We start from the raw sequence: 16,998 nt of genomic DNA on the forward strand, positions 1-16,998 counted from the left end.
ATGACGCTCTCCCCGTTGCCATGGTGAATCGTAGTATCGGAGCTCCATTGATGATGGCTTTATAGAGTCGGCAGGCACGCACGTAACTCAGAGTTTACATACTCAGAGTTGACTGAACTAATTCAGAACCGCTGTTCTGAAACTGAAAACTCAGAGTTGCCCATCTCAGAGTTGGTCAACTCAGAGTTCAGTGTTAGGTTCAGAGTTTGTTGAACCTGCTTTGTGAAACGGGCCCCAGGTGCTCTTTCCTCCCACACAAAGCCCATCAGGTTAGATGAACTGGAAAGTCTAAATGGCTTGTCGGTGTGAATGTGTGTGTGCTGCCTGCTAGACCCCAGATCAAGTACGGATATTAAATGGATGGATGGCTAATTTTGGAGCCCAACCATAACATGAACTGTCCACCGGCAACAAAGCACCACAAGGCAGAAGCATATATATTAAATGTTGAGATTGAAGCAGGTCTTATGGCATAGATGTTGTTTATCATGGAAGTGAATTCATTTTATTTATTTCATTTCATTTGATATTATCTTTAATCGCCTTTTTATCCTAGAGATATATTTTGCTGAGATTTTTATTTATCTTAGCTGACACCTCATCCCTGATTTGATATTGCCGCTGTCTAATCAAAACAATGTATCCTTCAATTTGCGGATATTATTGTTTCCGGTTAAACCAAAGAATATAAAGGAACATTTGATCCTTCAGTTGAAGAAATTGGTCTCATTCAATGTATGTATGTTCAACTATCCAAAAAAGAGAGAAAAAACACAGAGATAATGAAATAAAGCTAACAATGCTACACCCGCCTTTAATATGTTGTCAAAATTAATGATGTAGCAGATTAGATTGTTTGACATTTCAACAATTGATGTCAGTAGGACATCAATGTCACTCTCTCCCACTGTGTGAATACTGTCCTTGTCTTTTTCTTCCTCTATGTGAATGGCGTAAATAATGCCCTGTCTCACTCCCTCTGTATAAATGGTGCCCCTGTCTCACTCCCCTTGTGTGAATGCTGTCCTTGTCTCACTCTCTCTCTGTGTGAATGCGTTTTGTGTAGTCTGTCCTCTTTCCAGGTCTTAGTGGTAGAGAGCTCATGTAGCTGAGGTCCCACCTGGTGGCACCTGAAATAACCTCATAATTGTTTCAAATAAAGTAATTTTAGTAATTTTACATAAGACAGCAATGCAATGGCATTACATATTATAATTACTGGTGCTTTTCACATCCTCTTGCATATTTTTGCATAACTATAATTGATGGAACACAAATTAACACTTTATTTTGCAACATTTCTGTAACAGTTTAATGGTCATAGACTGTATAAGTGTTCTTGCACCTGTTTTTCCTGTGTATGTGCCACTGTTGCATGCATCGGAGTGTGTCTACGTTTTGTATGAAGGCCTCCTTTGTGTGATTGATCAATACATCACTGCATCAATGCCACGCAGACCAGTTCCTGCTGCACAAAAGCAATGTATTGATTTTGACCAGGTCTGTTGGTCTGTATTCATTATCACAGCACTGGAGTTATTCCACATAAGACACAGTGGCTTTTTTTAATAAAGCTCAATGCAAAAAAAATATATATATTTCAGTCTACCAGAACAAGTTCATTTTGACTTGACATAAAATTGACCTGTAAATAATTGCTTAGTATGTATTTTGATTGTGTTACATATTTGAGGTTGTTTGTGTGTTTAGCCCTATGGACCCCTTACCAGCTTCATCCCTGTTGCTCAGTGAAAAAAATGCAATGGAATGTAATTTATTTATAGAAGATATGCATGGAATACTGTTTTGCAAACAACTTTCACACAGACTTCAGCTTTCAGAGACTGCAAACCAACTGTATGTTGTCCAAACTATATTTTATCATACAGTATTTGAACATTCTGAGCGTTTGAATGCACATGAACACACCTTGCATCGAAACAAGAAGACCTGCCACCATACAGGCTGATACTGCACTTCTGCTCTAAGTGAGCTCTGACTCTGTATTTGGATGTAGCCCGAGGATGGTACAGACAACAAGAAGTGTGATATGATTCTAATCCCCCGAACCGGAGGAATCTAATGAGAACACTGTGGACCTTTGCATTTCATGCGTCTCATACCATGGAGCTCTTTGGTCATATGTGAAAATGTATCAATATTAATTGTTTTTATTACTATTTCAATGTTTTTGGGAGATTTATGTCATTTGTAACATGACTATGGGGAAATAAGCAGTGAATTGAAGTACAACAGTAAACATTTAAACAGTGAACATGGCCATAACATGGAAACTGCATGAGTATGTTTTTACAAATCATATCATCAATGCTGTATTTTAGCGTATTTGCATCAAATTTACAGACCCAGTTGTAGTTTCCATGGGCAGGATTGTGTTAAAGAAAGCATCAGTGAGATTATAGCATTGCAAAAAGAACAGAACAGTGAGTAAGTGACTGAGGTTAAAGCAGAGGTGTGAATCTTAAATATTGTGCTGAGGTGAGGGATCAAAGTGTGAATGACATTGGAGGGGATCAAGTAGAAAGAGGAGGATTAAGGAAGAAGTGTTTACTGTACACCAAGCGTAAGAAATGTTGGGGTCGACTGCCCTTCCCATGAATCCAGATGAAAGTGATGACCCTTTGTCGATTTCAAACGATTTAATCCATTTAGTGGTTAAGAGGAAAATGAGATTAAAGGGAAGAGGAAGGTTATAAGTAGGATTTATAAACCTCAAGGCAACAGAGCCTGTGAGTTTTGGAGGAAATGGTCTTGTTGGAAATCATTTTTCTTTTTCAAACTACGGATAACGTTCATGGTTTTCGAAATCCATATTGATTTTAGTCATTTAATTTGTAGCAAAAGAAAGAGCTGGCGAGGTCAAGTGTGAGAGAATATGAACATGAGCAGTCAGAGATTCGTACATTACCAGCCTGCCTGTAGTCCATTGCACCATAATCACCCATGAATAAAGCAGATGAAGAAAGGGGGAGTTTATCCAGGAGGTTGCTGAGCTGTATTAAAGTGACTTTTACAGCACTATTGACAGTTTGGTTTATATCCATTTCACTTCATGGTTTAAGCTAAAGTAGTGTGCCCTATATGTAGCTAGGTCAACTGCACTGCCCGTCGGTGTCTAATACCGATGCCCCACAGCACCCTGAATAGCATCTGCAAACCCGGCATTCAAATATCCAATGTAAAATGTAAAATAAGTATTCAGGGGGGGCTGGAGCCGATCCCAGCACCCTGGACAGGATGCCAGTCCATTACAGCACTGACATGTAGAGACAGACAGGTAACCAGTCTATCACAGGGCTGACAGGTAGAGACAGACAGGTAACCAGTCTATCACAGGGAGACATGTAGAGACAGACAGGTAACCAGTCTAACACAGGGCTGACATGTAGAGACAGACAGGTAACCAGGCTATCACAGGGCCGACATGTAGAGACAGACAGGTAACCAGTCTGTCACAGGGAGACATGTAGAGACAGACAGGTAACCAGTCTATCACAGGGCTGACATTTATAGACAGACAGGTAACCAGTCTATCACAGGGAGACATGTAGAGACAGACAGGTAACCAGTCTATCACAGGGAGACATGTAGAGACAGACAGGTAACCAGTCTAACACAGGGCTGACATGTAGAGACAGACAGGTAACCAGGCTATCACAGGGCTGACATGTAGAGACAGACAGGTAACCAGTCTGTCACAGGGAGACATGTAGAGACAGACAGGTAACCAGTCTATCACAGGGCTGACATGTGGAGACAGACAGGTAACCAGTCTATCACAGGGCTGACATGTGGAGACAGACAGGTAACCAGTCTATCACAGGGCTGACATGTAGAGACAGACAGGCAACCAGTCTATCACAGGGAGCCATGTAGAGACAGACAGGTAACCAGTCTATCACAAGGCTGACATGTAGAGACAGACAGGTTACCAGTCTATTACAGGGCTGACATGTAGAGACAGACAGGTAACCAGTCTATCACAGGGCTGACATGTAGAGACAGACAGGTTACCAGTCTATTACAGGGCTGACATGTAGAGACAGACAGGTAACCAGTCTATCACAGGGCTGACATGTAGAGACAGACAGGTAACCAGTCTGTCACAGGGAGACATGTAGAGACAGACAGGTAACCAGTCTGTCACAGGGAGACATGTAGAGACAGACAGGTAACCAGTCTGTCACAGGGAGACATGTAGAGACAGACAGGTAACCAGTCTACCACAGGGCTGACATAGACATAGACATAGGCAGCCAGCATGTTCTCAGTAGAGCGCATTTGAGCAACATTTAGACAGCTGAAATTCAGGACCACGGATGGGTTTGGGGCAATGCATGACAGCTGTGTGAAATTGATGAAAAACTGTATAATAGGGGACCATTAAGCCAAGAGTTCTAAATCATAATCATAACTTGCAAGCTTGCTCTTGATACAGTTGAGAGCCCTTTAAAAAGCTAGTGAGTGGACCTTGAGTCAAAATTCTTTTCTCATACAAGTAGAGAAAAGTACATGAACACACCCACACATACACACACACACACACACACACACACACACACACACTGCAGGTAGAAAAACCCAAGTAATTTCCAGACATAAACTATCTCCACAGACACAAGAGACACAGACAGTAACTCTGCGAGATGTGAGACAATACATGGTGAGATGTGAGCTCTTGAGCGTTTAGCTGAAAGTGAACTGAAGCATCAATCCCTCATCTCTATCTGCTGTAAAGTCAAATGAAAGAGGAGGGAACTGAAGCTGGTAACAAAAGAATTAAAACATGTACAAATGCTGCATTCAGAAATTATATTTGGATTTTGTGTAACAATAACATGACTGAGTGTCATTCAACCTGCAAAGGCCAAACCTGAAACGTTCTTGCTCTCAGTGTGTTAGATATTTTCCTCCATCTAACATGTCATTGAGGAAGTTTGGAAAGTCCTTGATTTGCACAGACAACATCAAAGTGTCTCTCTCCAGGCAGATTGGCTGACTTTCTTCACTTCGTTCCAATCCTTTCATCAATGAATGGACTGCTGAGATTAAAATATGTCATTAAAAACGTACTGGTGCCTCATGAGGAACCCAAACCAGCAGCCGGTTTCCCCAGCTGCACTTTAAAGGGCCATTGCACTAGTTTCACGGAAGGAGTTCAGTTTACTCATCACAGGAGGACTGCCCAGTCTGTGAAAACAATCAATTGACGTTTCTTCTGTGGCTCTGAAGGGAGCGATCCAGACAAAATAACCCTGATGATGTCATAGTGATGTCATTGCATTGTGATGGGATTATCTCAGTTTGAGTTTGAGACTTAAAAGCTATAACACAAAGCCTGCATCCTCATTAGCATTTAAAGGTGCAGACACAGAAACAAACTGTTCTCAGCAGAGCTCATTTGAGCAACTTTTAGACAGATGAAATTCAGGACCACGGATGGGTTTGGGGGCTGCACGGTGGTGTAGTGGGTAGCACTGTCGCCTCACAGCAAGAGGGTCCCGGGTTCGATCCCTGGGTCGGCCCCGGGTTCCTTCTGTGTGGAGTTTGCATGTTCTCCCCGTGTGAGCGTGGGTTCTCTCCGGGTTCTCCGGCTTCCTCCCACAGTCCAAAGACATGTATGTGGGGATAGGTTAATTGGTGACTCTAAATTGCCCGTAGGTGTGAATGTGAGCATGAATGGTTGTTTGTGTTGGGGTTGTAGCAGGAGCAGATTTGGTTATCAACAGTTAACTATCAATATCAATATGATTATCGGTATTAATAATTATAGCCTATTTAATATATTATCATGATATAATCATGAATAAACGGGGCACCACCCTGGGATCAGGGAACAGATAACCTAAAACTGTATTCAGTCTCAATATAAAGGTTTTATACTCACATGCCAATCATCGTGATCATTGGCATAGGAGTACAAAACCAATCGAACAATTAAGAAGGGCGTGAAATTCAAGCACTAGCCTTCACAACATGCTGTTATCCAGTGACATATACACAACAAGCACAAGAGGCCGCTAGTTATAACATAATAAGATTTATTAAAATCAGTAATAATGATCACAATCAATAACACTGCAATTAACAAAGCCTTATTACCTAACTACCTAACACACAAAGCTAAGCTTAAACAAAGGGAGAGACACACGTGGAGTGTGTGTGTGCGTATGTGTGTGCGTGCGTGTGCATGTGCGTGTGTGCGTGTCGAGAGAGAGAGAGAGAGAGAGAGAGGGAGAGATGGCTATGGGCGGCCACCAGATGGAACTATTCCTCGCAGCGTTCAGGGGCGGAGCCACTGGCGTCCGATGGAGTAGCGAGAGAGAGAGAGAGAGAGAGAGAGAGAGATAGCCGTATGTAGCCACAGGATGTAGCTATGTCCCTAGCGTCCGCCGGGAACAGCTGGCTTAGGACACGTGTGTGCGGCGTGTATGTGTGTGTGTGTGTTAGCGGGACACAAACAAAGAGAGAGAGGATGCGCGAGCGATATTCTGAGGCCCAGAAGCCGTGCCGCTATCACACGGGCTCGCGTGAATGAACTGGCGTTTATTCCGCGAGACCGGTCTTTTAACTGATAGTAGAGGCTTTCTGAGCTCACGAATATGGCGGAGGTTAGTCGAAAACACTGTTACAGAAATCAACCCAGCTGCGTGGGTACACGATCAGCATTCACATACAGCAGCACATGAACAAACGGACTCGGCGGTCCGCGATCAGAACTTAAAACACATTAACAAGAATTACAAGCATGTCCTACACTATCGAATCTCTGCTTCTGCCCAGACAAATAGCCTCTTACTTTTGTCGATGTGAGATGCGTCGATGTGAGGGTTTCGTCCCGTGCGGGGATGGCGTTCCTTGACGCCGGCAACGGAGGGTAGTTCTCGTGGGCGCTCGTTCAGCGCCGGATCCAATTGGTTGAAGAAAACCGTTAGTAATTCTTCCTTCTGCAGGGAACTGATGAACACTCGCGGGGCTCGGCGATTTAGTCAGCTGATTTCAGACAAAGACGGGTCGAGTTATCCGTTCTGCTGGCAGCTGGGACGAAGAACGTTTTTCTTCTTACCGCGGGGAACGGGAGAGTCGCGCTGTCGCGGTGGTCTCCTCGGGATCCAAAATGATAAACAAAAGAAAAATAAAACGAGTAGAGAAAAAGAGGGGTAAAACAGTCTGTTGCTCGTCCAGCGAGTTTGGGGGAAAGACTGCGGCCTAGGACAAAGGAAAACGCTGCAGACGTAATCTTCACCTCCTGGCGTAACGCAAGTTACTTTGGAGAGAGGGAGTTTTCTGGTGGCCGCGGGATTTATAGCTGGAGTCCCATGCAGTTGCCAGCCAATAGGGCACCAGTCGTGTGACGTCAGATCTCGCGACCAGGTGGAGGTGACACTAAAATGGTGGTTGTAGTTTTTTATCTCCTTTGTCCCATTGTCCGGCCGCATTGTATAGGCTTTGTAGGCCGCATTGTGTAGTCCTAACGGTTAGGTCCAAACATTTGTCTCTAGATGTTGGCCCTGTGATAGACTGGCGACCTGTCCAGGGTGTACCCTGCCTTCGCCCAATGACAGCTGGGATCGGCTCCAGCTAATGTTTAGAAAGATTAGATTTTCTAGATTACCAGCCCGTTCTCATCCCCAGGACGTTAAATACTGAGGCATAAGCAGTGTTTGGAATAACGCCGTTTAAAATAACGGCGTTAGGTAGCGCCGTTATTTTTTCAGTAACGGGGTAATCTAACTAATTACTGTTTCCGTCGCTACAACGCCGTTATCGTTACTGAACGTTAAATGCGGTGCGTTACTATGAATTTAATTTGTCGGTTGTCGGTTAAAAAAAAAAATCAGGATCGTGTTCTGCTTGCGCGCCGCTTGTGCCTGGTCTCGGCAGCCTGTTGTCCGTGGAGAAACGTGCAAACTTTCCGTGAGCTGGAACCGGAGTTGGGGCTGCTGCTGGTCTGAGCGGCGCGCGAGAGCCGCGCAGGCCCCGGTGTCCCGCCGTTCCGGTGTTGGACGGGAATCCGGTGCAGCTGTGGAGCGTGGATGGTGAAGACGGTGGTGATGATGATGATGATGATGAATGGCCCGGCGGCTCGTGGAGGCACCGGGGTCTCGCCGTCATTATGTCTACTGCTGTGCGCTCTGACCCTGTTTTGTGATATATGACAGACACAGCTTCTCCCACTGTATAATTTCTCCTCAAGTTTGAATTATTCCCGCATGCGAGGTGCGGAGAATGCGATCTCAATTATTATACACAAGACTACACGCTACGCGACTAGGAGTAGACTACAAGACTACAGTTTGCCATCTCATTACAAGAAAAATCCAAATTCTTTGACATAAAGCAATAGTTACTTTCCCTGGTAACTATTTACTTTTATTATAAAGTAATTCAGTTACTAACTCAGTTACTTTTTGGAACAAGTAGTGAGTAACTATAACTAATTACTTTTTTAAAGTAACGTTCCCAACACTGGGCATAAGGCACCAGGCACAGGTGTCAAAGAAACAAGTTCAATGTTCAATGAGGAGAACAGTGTTCCTGTCCCAAAGACTTGTACATGTTTTCTGTACTGTTACGTTCACAACATTAAACACGTGTACTGCGAATGTCATGGAGTGCATTTGCGTTGCCACCCTATATTGAGGGGGGGTCTAATGTCTAATTTGTAGGGCTTCACCATGGTGTAGTGGGTGGCACGGTCGCCTCACAGCGAGAGGGTCCCGGGTTCCTTCTGTGTGGAGTTTGCATGCAGCCCCGTGGGTTCTCTTCGGCTTCCTCCCACAGTCCAAAGACATGTAGGATGGGGATAGGTTAATTGATGATTCCAAATTGCCCGTAGGTGTGAATGTGAGTGTGAATGGTTGTTTGTCTCTACATGTCAGCCCTGTGATGGACTGGCGTCCTGTCCAGGATGTACCCTGCCTTCGCCCAATGACAGCTGGGATCGGCTCCAGCCCCCCGCAACCCTGAATACAGGATAAGCGGTAGACAATGGCTGGATGGATGGATGGATCAGTAAGAGAATACCCACAACAATAGGAATCCACTCCGTGTTTTCCTGGTTTCCTACACACAACACAAGCACCAAAGGAAGTTTGCTTCTTGCAGCTACTTGGTCAACGAGTTAACGCCAGCAACACGGGCGGTCTGGCCATCGGTCATATTTCTATTTCAGATGTCAGTTCCAATCATGGACGTATTTAAACAGGTGGCGGTACGGCCCTCCGCTACAACACTGACCTTTAATGCATCCGCATACAGCGTTAAACGCTGGAGCTCTGGCCCGGCAGCCAGACTGGGACAGTTTAATACTGTCAATTAGACGGGGGGATGCGAACGGCCCCTCCGAACTTGTACTGCTCCACTTTTTGTTCAACCTGATTGGCACAGCCTGACCCTCGCCCGGGTCACTTACTTCCCTCTGAAGTTACACAGAGAACACAAAAAAATGTTGAAATAAAAAAAAAAGGTGGTGGAGAAGAGAAACAAATGGGTGGTGCGGATAATTTAAGTAGCTGAAAAAAAAAACTCAGATCAATATTTAGGCATGGTATCATGAGTGTATATACCACTGTGCCATATACACTGTGCAAAAGCTTTGATTCTGTAGTCAGTTGTATCACTACTATTGCAAAGGCATTATAACAATGTCAGTGTAACAATGATAGGCCCATTTAATTCTCGTTTTCATTTCTAGTAACAAGAAACATTAGATAGGGAAGAGACATGTTCTAAAATTATGTTAGAATTCACCAGAATGCGGGGAATTGCATCTTCTTAATTAAAAAAGGACAGCCTCAACTGGACCCCCCCCCCCCCCACACACACACACACACACACAGAGATCAAATCATGCTGTGTCATAGTTGGACGCACTGGGTGACCCAGCTCTTTAGAAGGTGATGCCATGGCTCCTGACCAAGCGTTGGGATGAGAATATGTTGAACATTGCATTGCAGGCCATTTGCAAGTGACAACGCATTTTCTCAATATTTTCCCTGATAAACTTTGCTGTTGAGGCTTTCAGGGGGTCTCAACTGTCACCCAAGATTTCAACCTGCCAGCACCCGCCTCACAGGCCACTGACGTCAGTCTGTGGCGCTGGCTTCCTGGAGCGTGGGCAGAGAGACTTACGGAGTCGGGGGAAGAGAGAGAGAGAGAGAGAGAGAGAGAGAGAGAGAGAGAGAGAGAGAGAGAGAGAGAGAGAGAGAGAGACTGGGGGAGAGAAAGGGAGAGTCGGGAGAAGAGAGAGAGAGAGAGAGAGAGAGAGAGGGAGGGAGGCAGGCAGAGGCTGGAAAGCAGCGCATCTCCCACAGAGGTAAGAGCGGAGGATCAGGGACAAAGCGACGGGTAAAAACGCCTCAACTCTTTTGAAACTCTTTTATATCCGTGAAATAAATTTGATTTGTATCGACCGTTTACAGAGGAATTCTTCTGAGCTTACAATTAATTAATTAATTAATTAATTTCAAATGTGATTGGTGCGTAAGTGTTTCATGTTTAAGAGAGAAACGTGTTAGATATAGGATGAGTAAGTACTTTATACGTGATTTCTACTTTTCAACCGTGAGTGTTATTGTACATGACGTTGGAAATTAACACGAGTTAACTGGCTTTGACAACGGGACAAATACGATCAGTGGCTGTATAATCTGCTTTAATATTTAAATGTTTTGTTTATGGTCTACATTCATGATACATGCTATTTGGAGTGGTGAGCGCTAGCTGTTTTAAGTGTTATCCAGTTCTGCCTGTCGAGTCCTGTAACCTGGACTTAATGTCTTTGAATTGATTTTTAGCCGTTGGCTGCACCTGTCTATTGAACTGCATTCACTCTGTTTCCAGTGATGTGTGTAGCGTGTGCAAGGCAACTAATTGATGTCCACATCTCTCTGTCGTCCAGATTTCATGATGCGCCACTCGTGCGTAAAACCCCGGCACCGTCTCCAGAGCGCACATGAAGCACCGAGATGAAAGCACGCCACCCTAAACCATAAATAACCATCCTTATCGGCAACGCGTTCAGCCTTGAAACACTCATTTTTAATCTCCGACACCGCGGAGGGGAGAATCAGAGCAGGGGACGGATATCTTGCCTGAGGACAAACGCAACGTCGGTAAACTGGATGTGATTTCCACGTAAGAAAGGAGAAGTGAGGGAATGAACCCAAGTGGAGATGAAGAAAGTGCCATTTTAAAAAAAAATGTTAAAGCTGGAAAAGGAAAAATCAACACTGACACAAAACTAGTCGTTGACCTCTCATGTAGTGAGCATGAAGCAGAGCGTTCTCAGGACACCAAACACATCCACATCGAACCGCGGACGAATTGAGGAAATCCATCTGACAGGATTATTATTCATGCATATGATGTCCATCCATCACTCTGTTACTATGGAGTAAGTTGGGGAGGTAAGAGTGTATGGGAACAGTTTGCATAATTATTATTCTTTCTTATAATAGCCTACCAGAAACTAAAACAACAGTGACACTACTGTTACTAAATTAACTAGTGAAAGTGCAGGTATCTTCTCAGTGACTGACTGGTGGACCCCGGAGCCCAAACAGGGAACTGTTGCTCAAATCGTCTCTGCTCTGTTGTCTGTAATTGGTCAGAAGCTGAGCTCCGTTCCAGTGATGTAACAGAGAGTAATCACACTTTAACTTTTTACATTCTGAACCGTGCAAAACTAACTTTTGAGGCTCAATGACAAATGAGTAATGTATCCTGTGAGAGAAGATGTCAAAGAAGGAAGACAAATACACTAGTACTTCTCTGACATAATTTATTTACAACCAGCAGATATTCCTCTTAGATAATCTTAGTTCCTCTGCAAACATGGAGAATGTGTCCATCCCTGGCGGCGCACCACCGGTCTGCAATGACTCCGTGGATTTCTACTCCCTCACGTCAGGGAACCACACTGACCTGAACTGCACTCCCCCCTCTGAGTTTTACTTCTACGCTGACCTTTACATCATTTTACCCATCATCTACTCTGTAATCTGTGCAGTGGGGCTGACAGGCAACACAGCTGTTATCTACGTGATCCTCAAAGCCCCCAAGATGAAAACGGTCACCAATATGTTCATACTGAACTTGGCCATCGCTGATGATTTGTTCACTTTGGTGTTGCCCATTAACATCGCCGAACACTTGCTGCACTACTGGCCCTTTGGTGAGGTGTTGTGCAAAGTCATCCTAAGCATAGACCACTACAACATCTTCTCCAGCATCTACTTCCTGACAGTTATGAGCATTGACCGCTACCTGGTGGTTCTGGCCACGGTGCGGTCTAAGCGCATGCCTTACCGCACGTACCGAGCAGCGAAAATCATTTCATTATGTGTCTGGATCCTTGTCATCCTCATTGTCATGCCTTTCACCATTTTCGCTGGCGTCTACATGAACCCAAACGACGGGAGGAAGAGCTGCGTGCTCAGCTTCCCCAGCCCTGAGAGTTTGTGGTTCAAAGCAAGCCGGATCTACACGCTCATCCTGGGCTTCGCCATTCCCGTCTCCACCATCTGCATCTTATACACCATGATGCTCTACAAGCTGAGGAACATGCGGCTCAACAGCAATGCCAAGGCGCTGGACAAGGCCAAGAAGAAAGTCACCATCATGGTGTTCATCGTCTTGGCCGTCTGCCTCTTCTGCTGGACGCCGTTCCACCTCAGCACCATCGTGGCTCTGACCACAGACCTGAGGACCACACCGCTCCTCATCGGGATCTCCTATTTCATCACCAGCCTGAGCTACGCCAACTCCTGCCTCAACCCATTCCTCTACGCCTTTCTGGACGACAGCTTTAGGAAAGCCTTCAAGAAAATGTTGGAATGTCGACCAGCCTGAATGTAAAATGGCACACGAAAGGTGTTGCAGAGGTCTACAGACACTTACAGGGTGAGGACGGACTGTGGTGGAAAATATGATGGATCTAATTTCAAATCAAAATTGTCAATGTTTGTGATATTGCACACGTTAGCAGCAGGTAGAAATCTTTTGTTTATCCATCATATTTAGAAAATAACTAGAATTATACCTATAAACAACACAACGCCCATCTGTAAACACTTACTACAGTAAACCAAAGTGATGATAGAGTAAAAACATCAGAACATTTGAGTCCAGCTTTAAATGCATCACTTCCTGTGGGCAGAGCCAGCACACATTAAGCTGATGAGTAGATGACTGGCAGGATGGTTAACCAAGTGCAGCCTTTTGGCTCTGAGAGTTTAAGAGGAATATTGTAGATTGATATAAATGGACAATTTGCGTGCAATAGGGCATGTCAGTGGTTGACACACAGGACAATAATGGCATTAAATAAACAGCTTGTTATACTTTAACGATGAGCAAAGCCATCATCATCATCATTGTGTCTGAAGAACTGGCCTTGAAATCTGATTGTTTTCCAGTTTTTTGTTCTTTTCCATAATGGTGATATGAAAAAAAGGTTGTCACCTTCACTGGACTCAGTCTGAAACGTGGACGGAGAAGCGCCTCTGAGGACCGAAACAGCTGTGTGGAGAAATACAGTTCAACACATTGTCAGTTATTTGCATGCTGTCAATTAAATTAACATCATGAGAACAGTCGAGGCTGGAGGGTGACAGGATGTATATCAGGGGTCTACAGATGTTTATCCATTCCACAAAAGGAAGGGGGGAAATCGCTTTTAAAATAAAAAATAGTGGGATGACTAAAATATAATATAAATATTTTGCGATGAAGTTTGCAAACACTTAATCTGATGCCTTGAAATTATTCTATATTTTGAGTCTTCTCAAAGGAACTAAATTATATATTTTGTGAATTACCTTTAGAGGTCACAGAAATCCAAGGAAGGTGACACTTTATTTTGTTTTGTTTATTTTTTTACCAGAATGTATATGTACCACCTAGGAAATGAAGTGAAAAAGGAACCTTACCACCTGGACAAAAGTACTGTAGGCCTGGTATCGGACAGGCATGGGAGGGCTATGTATAATGAAATCTGTGTTTCTCTTCACATCTTCATTTTTTTGTGAGCTTTTGTCGCCCCCTGTTGTCATAAGGGCGGTGTTACCTGACATGCAGCCAGAGCCGTTTACAGAGGGGAGTTACACAGTTTCACACAGCTTCTGTCTTGTGTCTGTATAAATATTGCGTGCAATTACTCCTTTCACTTCACTGATATTTGTGAATAGTGTCTTTTGGTATCTGTTAATTCACTGCTTTCTTTTAAGAATATCTGCAATCAAGTGAGAGTCATAATCACACTGTGCATGTTTAGCACCTACGTCAATCTAATGTTCTTAAGTCAGTTTGTTTTGCAGTTAAAATCATGAAGACATGTTGTGTGCACAAAGAGGGAAAGTAACAGACAGGGCTTCACTTGAAAAGATAACTATTTTTAATAGTCTTTCTACATTTGTAAGCATGCAAAAGATTTGCAGGATTTAAATTAATGTATTTGATGTATCTTAATCAAGTAATGATGTAATAGTTTGATTATTACTATATAACGTGTTTGGGGCTTCCTCCAGGTGTTTGAAAATCGCACGCAAAATGAATGTTATGCTCACATTTACAGTACGGTTGCAGAAATCTTTCAAGAGGTAAAACAGGACAAGGTAAGATTTAAAGTCCTGACCCCATATTAGATTTAGATTTGATCTACTAATATGTAATACCAGAACTCATTATTTCCCTTTGTTGCCTCTGATGCTCTCTTCCGTGAAAGGCCCTACATGTGACCACGGCGTTCTTGATTTCCACAATGAAAATTCTAACTTTTCAAAACACTTCATAAGGGGTGATGCCAGTTTTCAACATTAAAAAACCTTTGTCTCTATGGCTCTGACTGCAACAACATAAACTATTCTATGTCCTGCTGTAAAAAATTCAGTCTTTTTCTTCTTCTTTTTTTTTTTTTACCATTTAACTGTACAATCATGGCAGTGTATGGTGAAACCGTCTTTATAGTGAAACACAGTGTGACACAAATGAAAATAATATACGATTTGAGTTGCCGACTCTGGATCATTGTCTTTTATGCAGCCTGAAATTAAAAATCATGACATTGCATGTCTGTTATTTGTGTTTACAAACGTCTGTCAATACCTTGATTTAATAATAATAATGATATATATATATATATATATATATATATATATATATATATATATATATATATATATATATAGATATAGATATATAGATAGATATATATAGTTTGTAAGCAATGAAGGCGCAGCTTGTCAAGCTATGTAAGGGTATTACCAGCAGAGACCACAAATGCAACCTAAACAAATTGACTTTCCAGACCCATAGTACTGAAATGGGAATAGAATAGATTAGCAAGTGTCCCAACATTTAGTGGCCAGAGATATGCATGTAGTTGGTGGAGGGAAAGTAGAGACAGCGAGAAGTTACAAGCATACAAATCACTAGAGGCTTACGTGACCTGTGGTAATTTACAGAACCTGAAATGAGGCAAAACATCGTCTTGAGTTCACTGAGTTTGGGTTGCTACAAACGTGAGCAGTTGATGAGTTGTATTAACATCTAATAGCTTTCAGCCGTACACGTTTAAAGAGTGACCACGGACGCCTTTGGCTGAAAGTCAGTTGACATGGTCACTCTTTACACTGAAACACCTGTTGCTTTGATGCAGTCACAATCTTGTTGGAACACTGTAGAAACTTAATCTGCTGCTGGAATATGGATTCTGACAACCAAACATGTAGCAAAGACATTTTGATGCTGTTAACCATTATAATTCAATGTTTAAAGCTTGCTGGCTCATCTAGATGGCTGTGGCAAAACGTCGCTTCCGTTGCCATCCTGCAAACACAAATTCTTGATGATCTCATGCTCTAATAGGGTCTCTACATTTAGTGTCATGTTTTTCATGTTCATATTTTACAAAGCTGCTTTATTTCACAGATATAATGAATGTGCAGAATTGATTTCTTAATTCAAGTTGTGCAGGAACATTTTAACATACAGTGTGCATACAGTGCTACTGCACATTCAAAATACAAATGGAAACTCTTATTACTCATGTAATCAGTGGGTTGGGTCAGGGTCACCGGAGAGATTCATTACACGGGTGAGCACGTCAGCTGCAGTGCAGCAGCCTGGATTAGTGGTTCAAGCGTCTTGTCACCGAAAAGGTCACTGATTTTATCTCAACAACAGCCTGTTGTGCGGAGCTGCCCATAAACCTACCAGGGAGATGCTGCAGTGCTCCTGAGTGGTTCACAGAGAGATGGTTTGCTTAAAAATGCATGATTGTATAATATTAATAAACCTAGCAGCTCCACAAAACAATATTTTTATATTAAAGTTATTTGCATTCATGGGCATTTTAATTAAATAGTGTGATCTTTATAAAGAACATAAAATCACAATTCTTAATGTGATTAGACATGTAGAAATTGATAGATAGGGGCTCCCTGTTTGAGCGTGGGTTTTTTCCGGGTTCTCCGGCTTCCTCCCACAGTCCAAAGACATGCAGGATGGGGATAGGTTCATTTATGACTCTAAATGTCCCGTAGGTGTGAATGTGAGTGTCTCTACAGGTCGGCCCTGTGATTGAATGGTTACTGGATGTAATTATGTTTTTATTTACCATTCCTCTGTCTGACCTTTCCTTAAAAATAAAAACAATGTAAATGAAACATCAAACATACCTGCAGGGTACAAAATAGGAGACAGTGAATTGCTGGTGAAGAAAGTGAAACATCTAGCATCTAAAGATATTATTCTCAGGAGTTGATGAAGACCATAACAGCGATAAAGGGAGAGTTAAAGTATGTACTGGGGATATTCTAGAGTTTTTCTAATTGCCAAATCCCTTGAAAAGATTGGATCAACAACAAATTAATAATAAATATCAACTGTGGACTCAATGCCTAATATAACTCATTCCTGTGTGAACGAGCTCCGTTGTTGCACTGGGTGAAATGTCCCTTCATCACCATGAAC

General features: G+C 42.9%; 1 protein-coding gene across 1 annotated transcript; it reads left to right on the top strand.

Moving 5' to 3' along the window:
- Window positions 1–11,744: 11,744 nt before the first annotated feature.
- npbwr2b (neuropeptides B/W receptor 2b) lies at window positions 11,745–13,885 on the top strand. The gene has a single exon (XM_084015153.1). It carries the CDS (start codon window positions 11,860–11,862, stop codon window positions 12,874–12,876), a length of 1,017 nt encoding a protein of 338 aa, XP_083871279.1. The 5' UTR covers window positions 11,745–11,859; the 3' UTR covers window positions 12,877–13,885.
- Window positions 13,886–16,998: the final 3,113 nt, after the last annotated feature.

The sequence above is a fragment of the Eutrigla gurnardus genome (assembly GCF_963514095.1).
Source record: "Eutrigla gurnardus genome assembly, chromosome: 8".
NCBI lineage: Eukaryota > Metazoa > Chordata > Actinopteri > Perciformes > Triglidae > Eutrigla > Eutrigla gurnardus.

Coding starts and splice junctions, on each gene's coding strand:
- npbwr2b (XM_084015153.1), top strand. CDS start 11,860: ATGGAGAATGTGTCCATCCCTGGCGGCGCACCACCGGTCTGCAATGAC.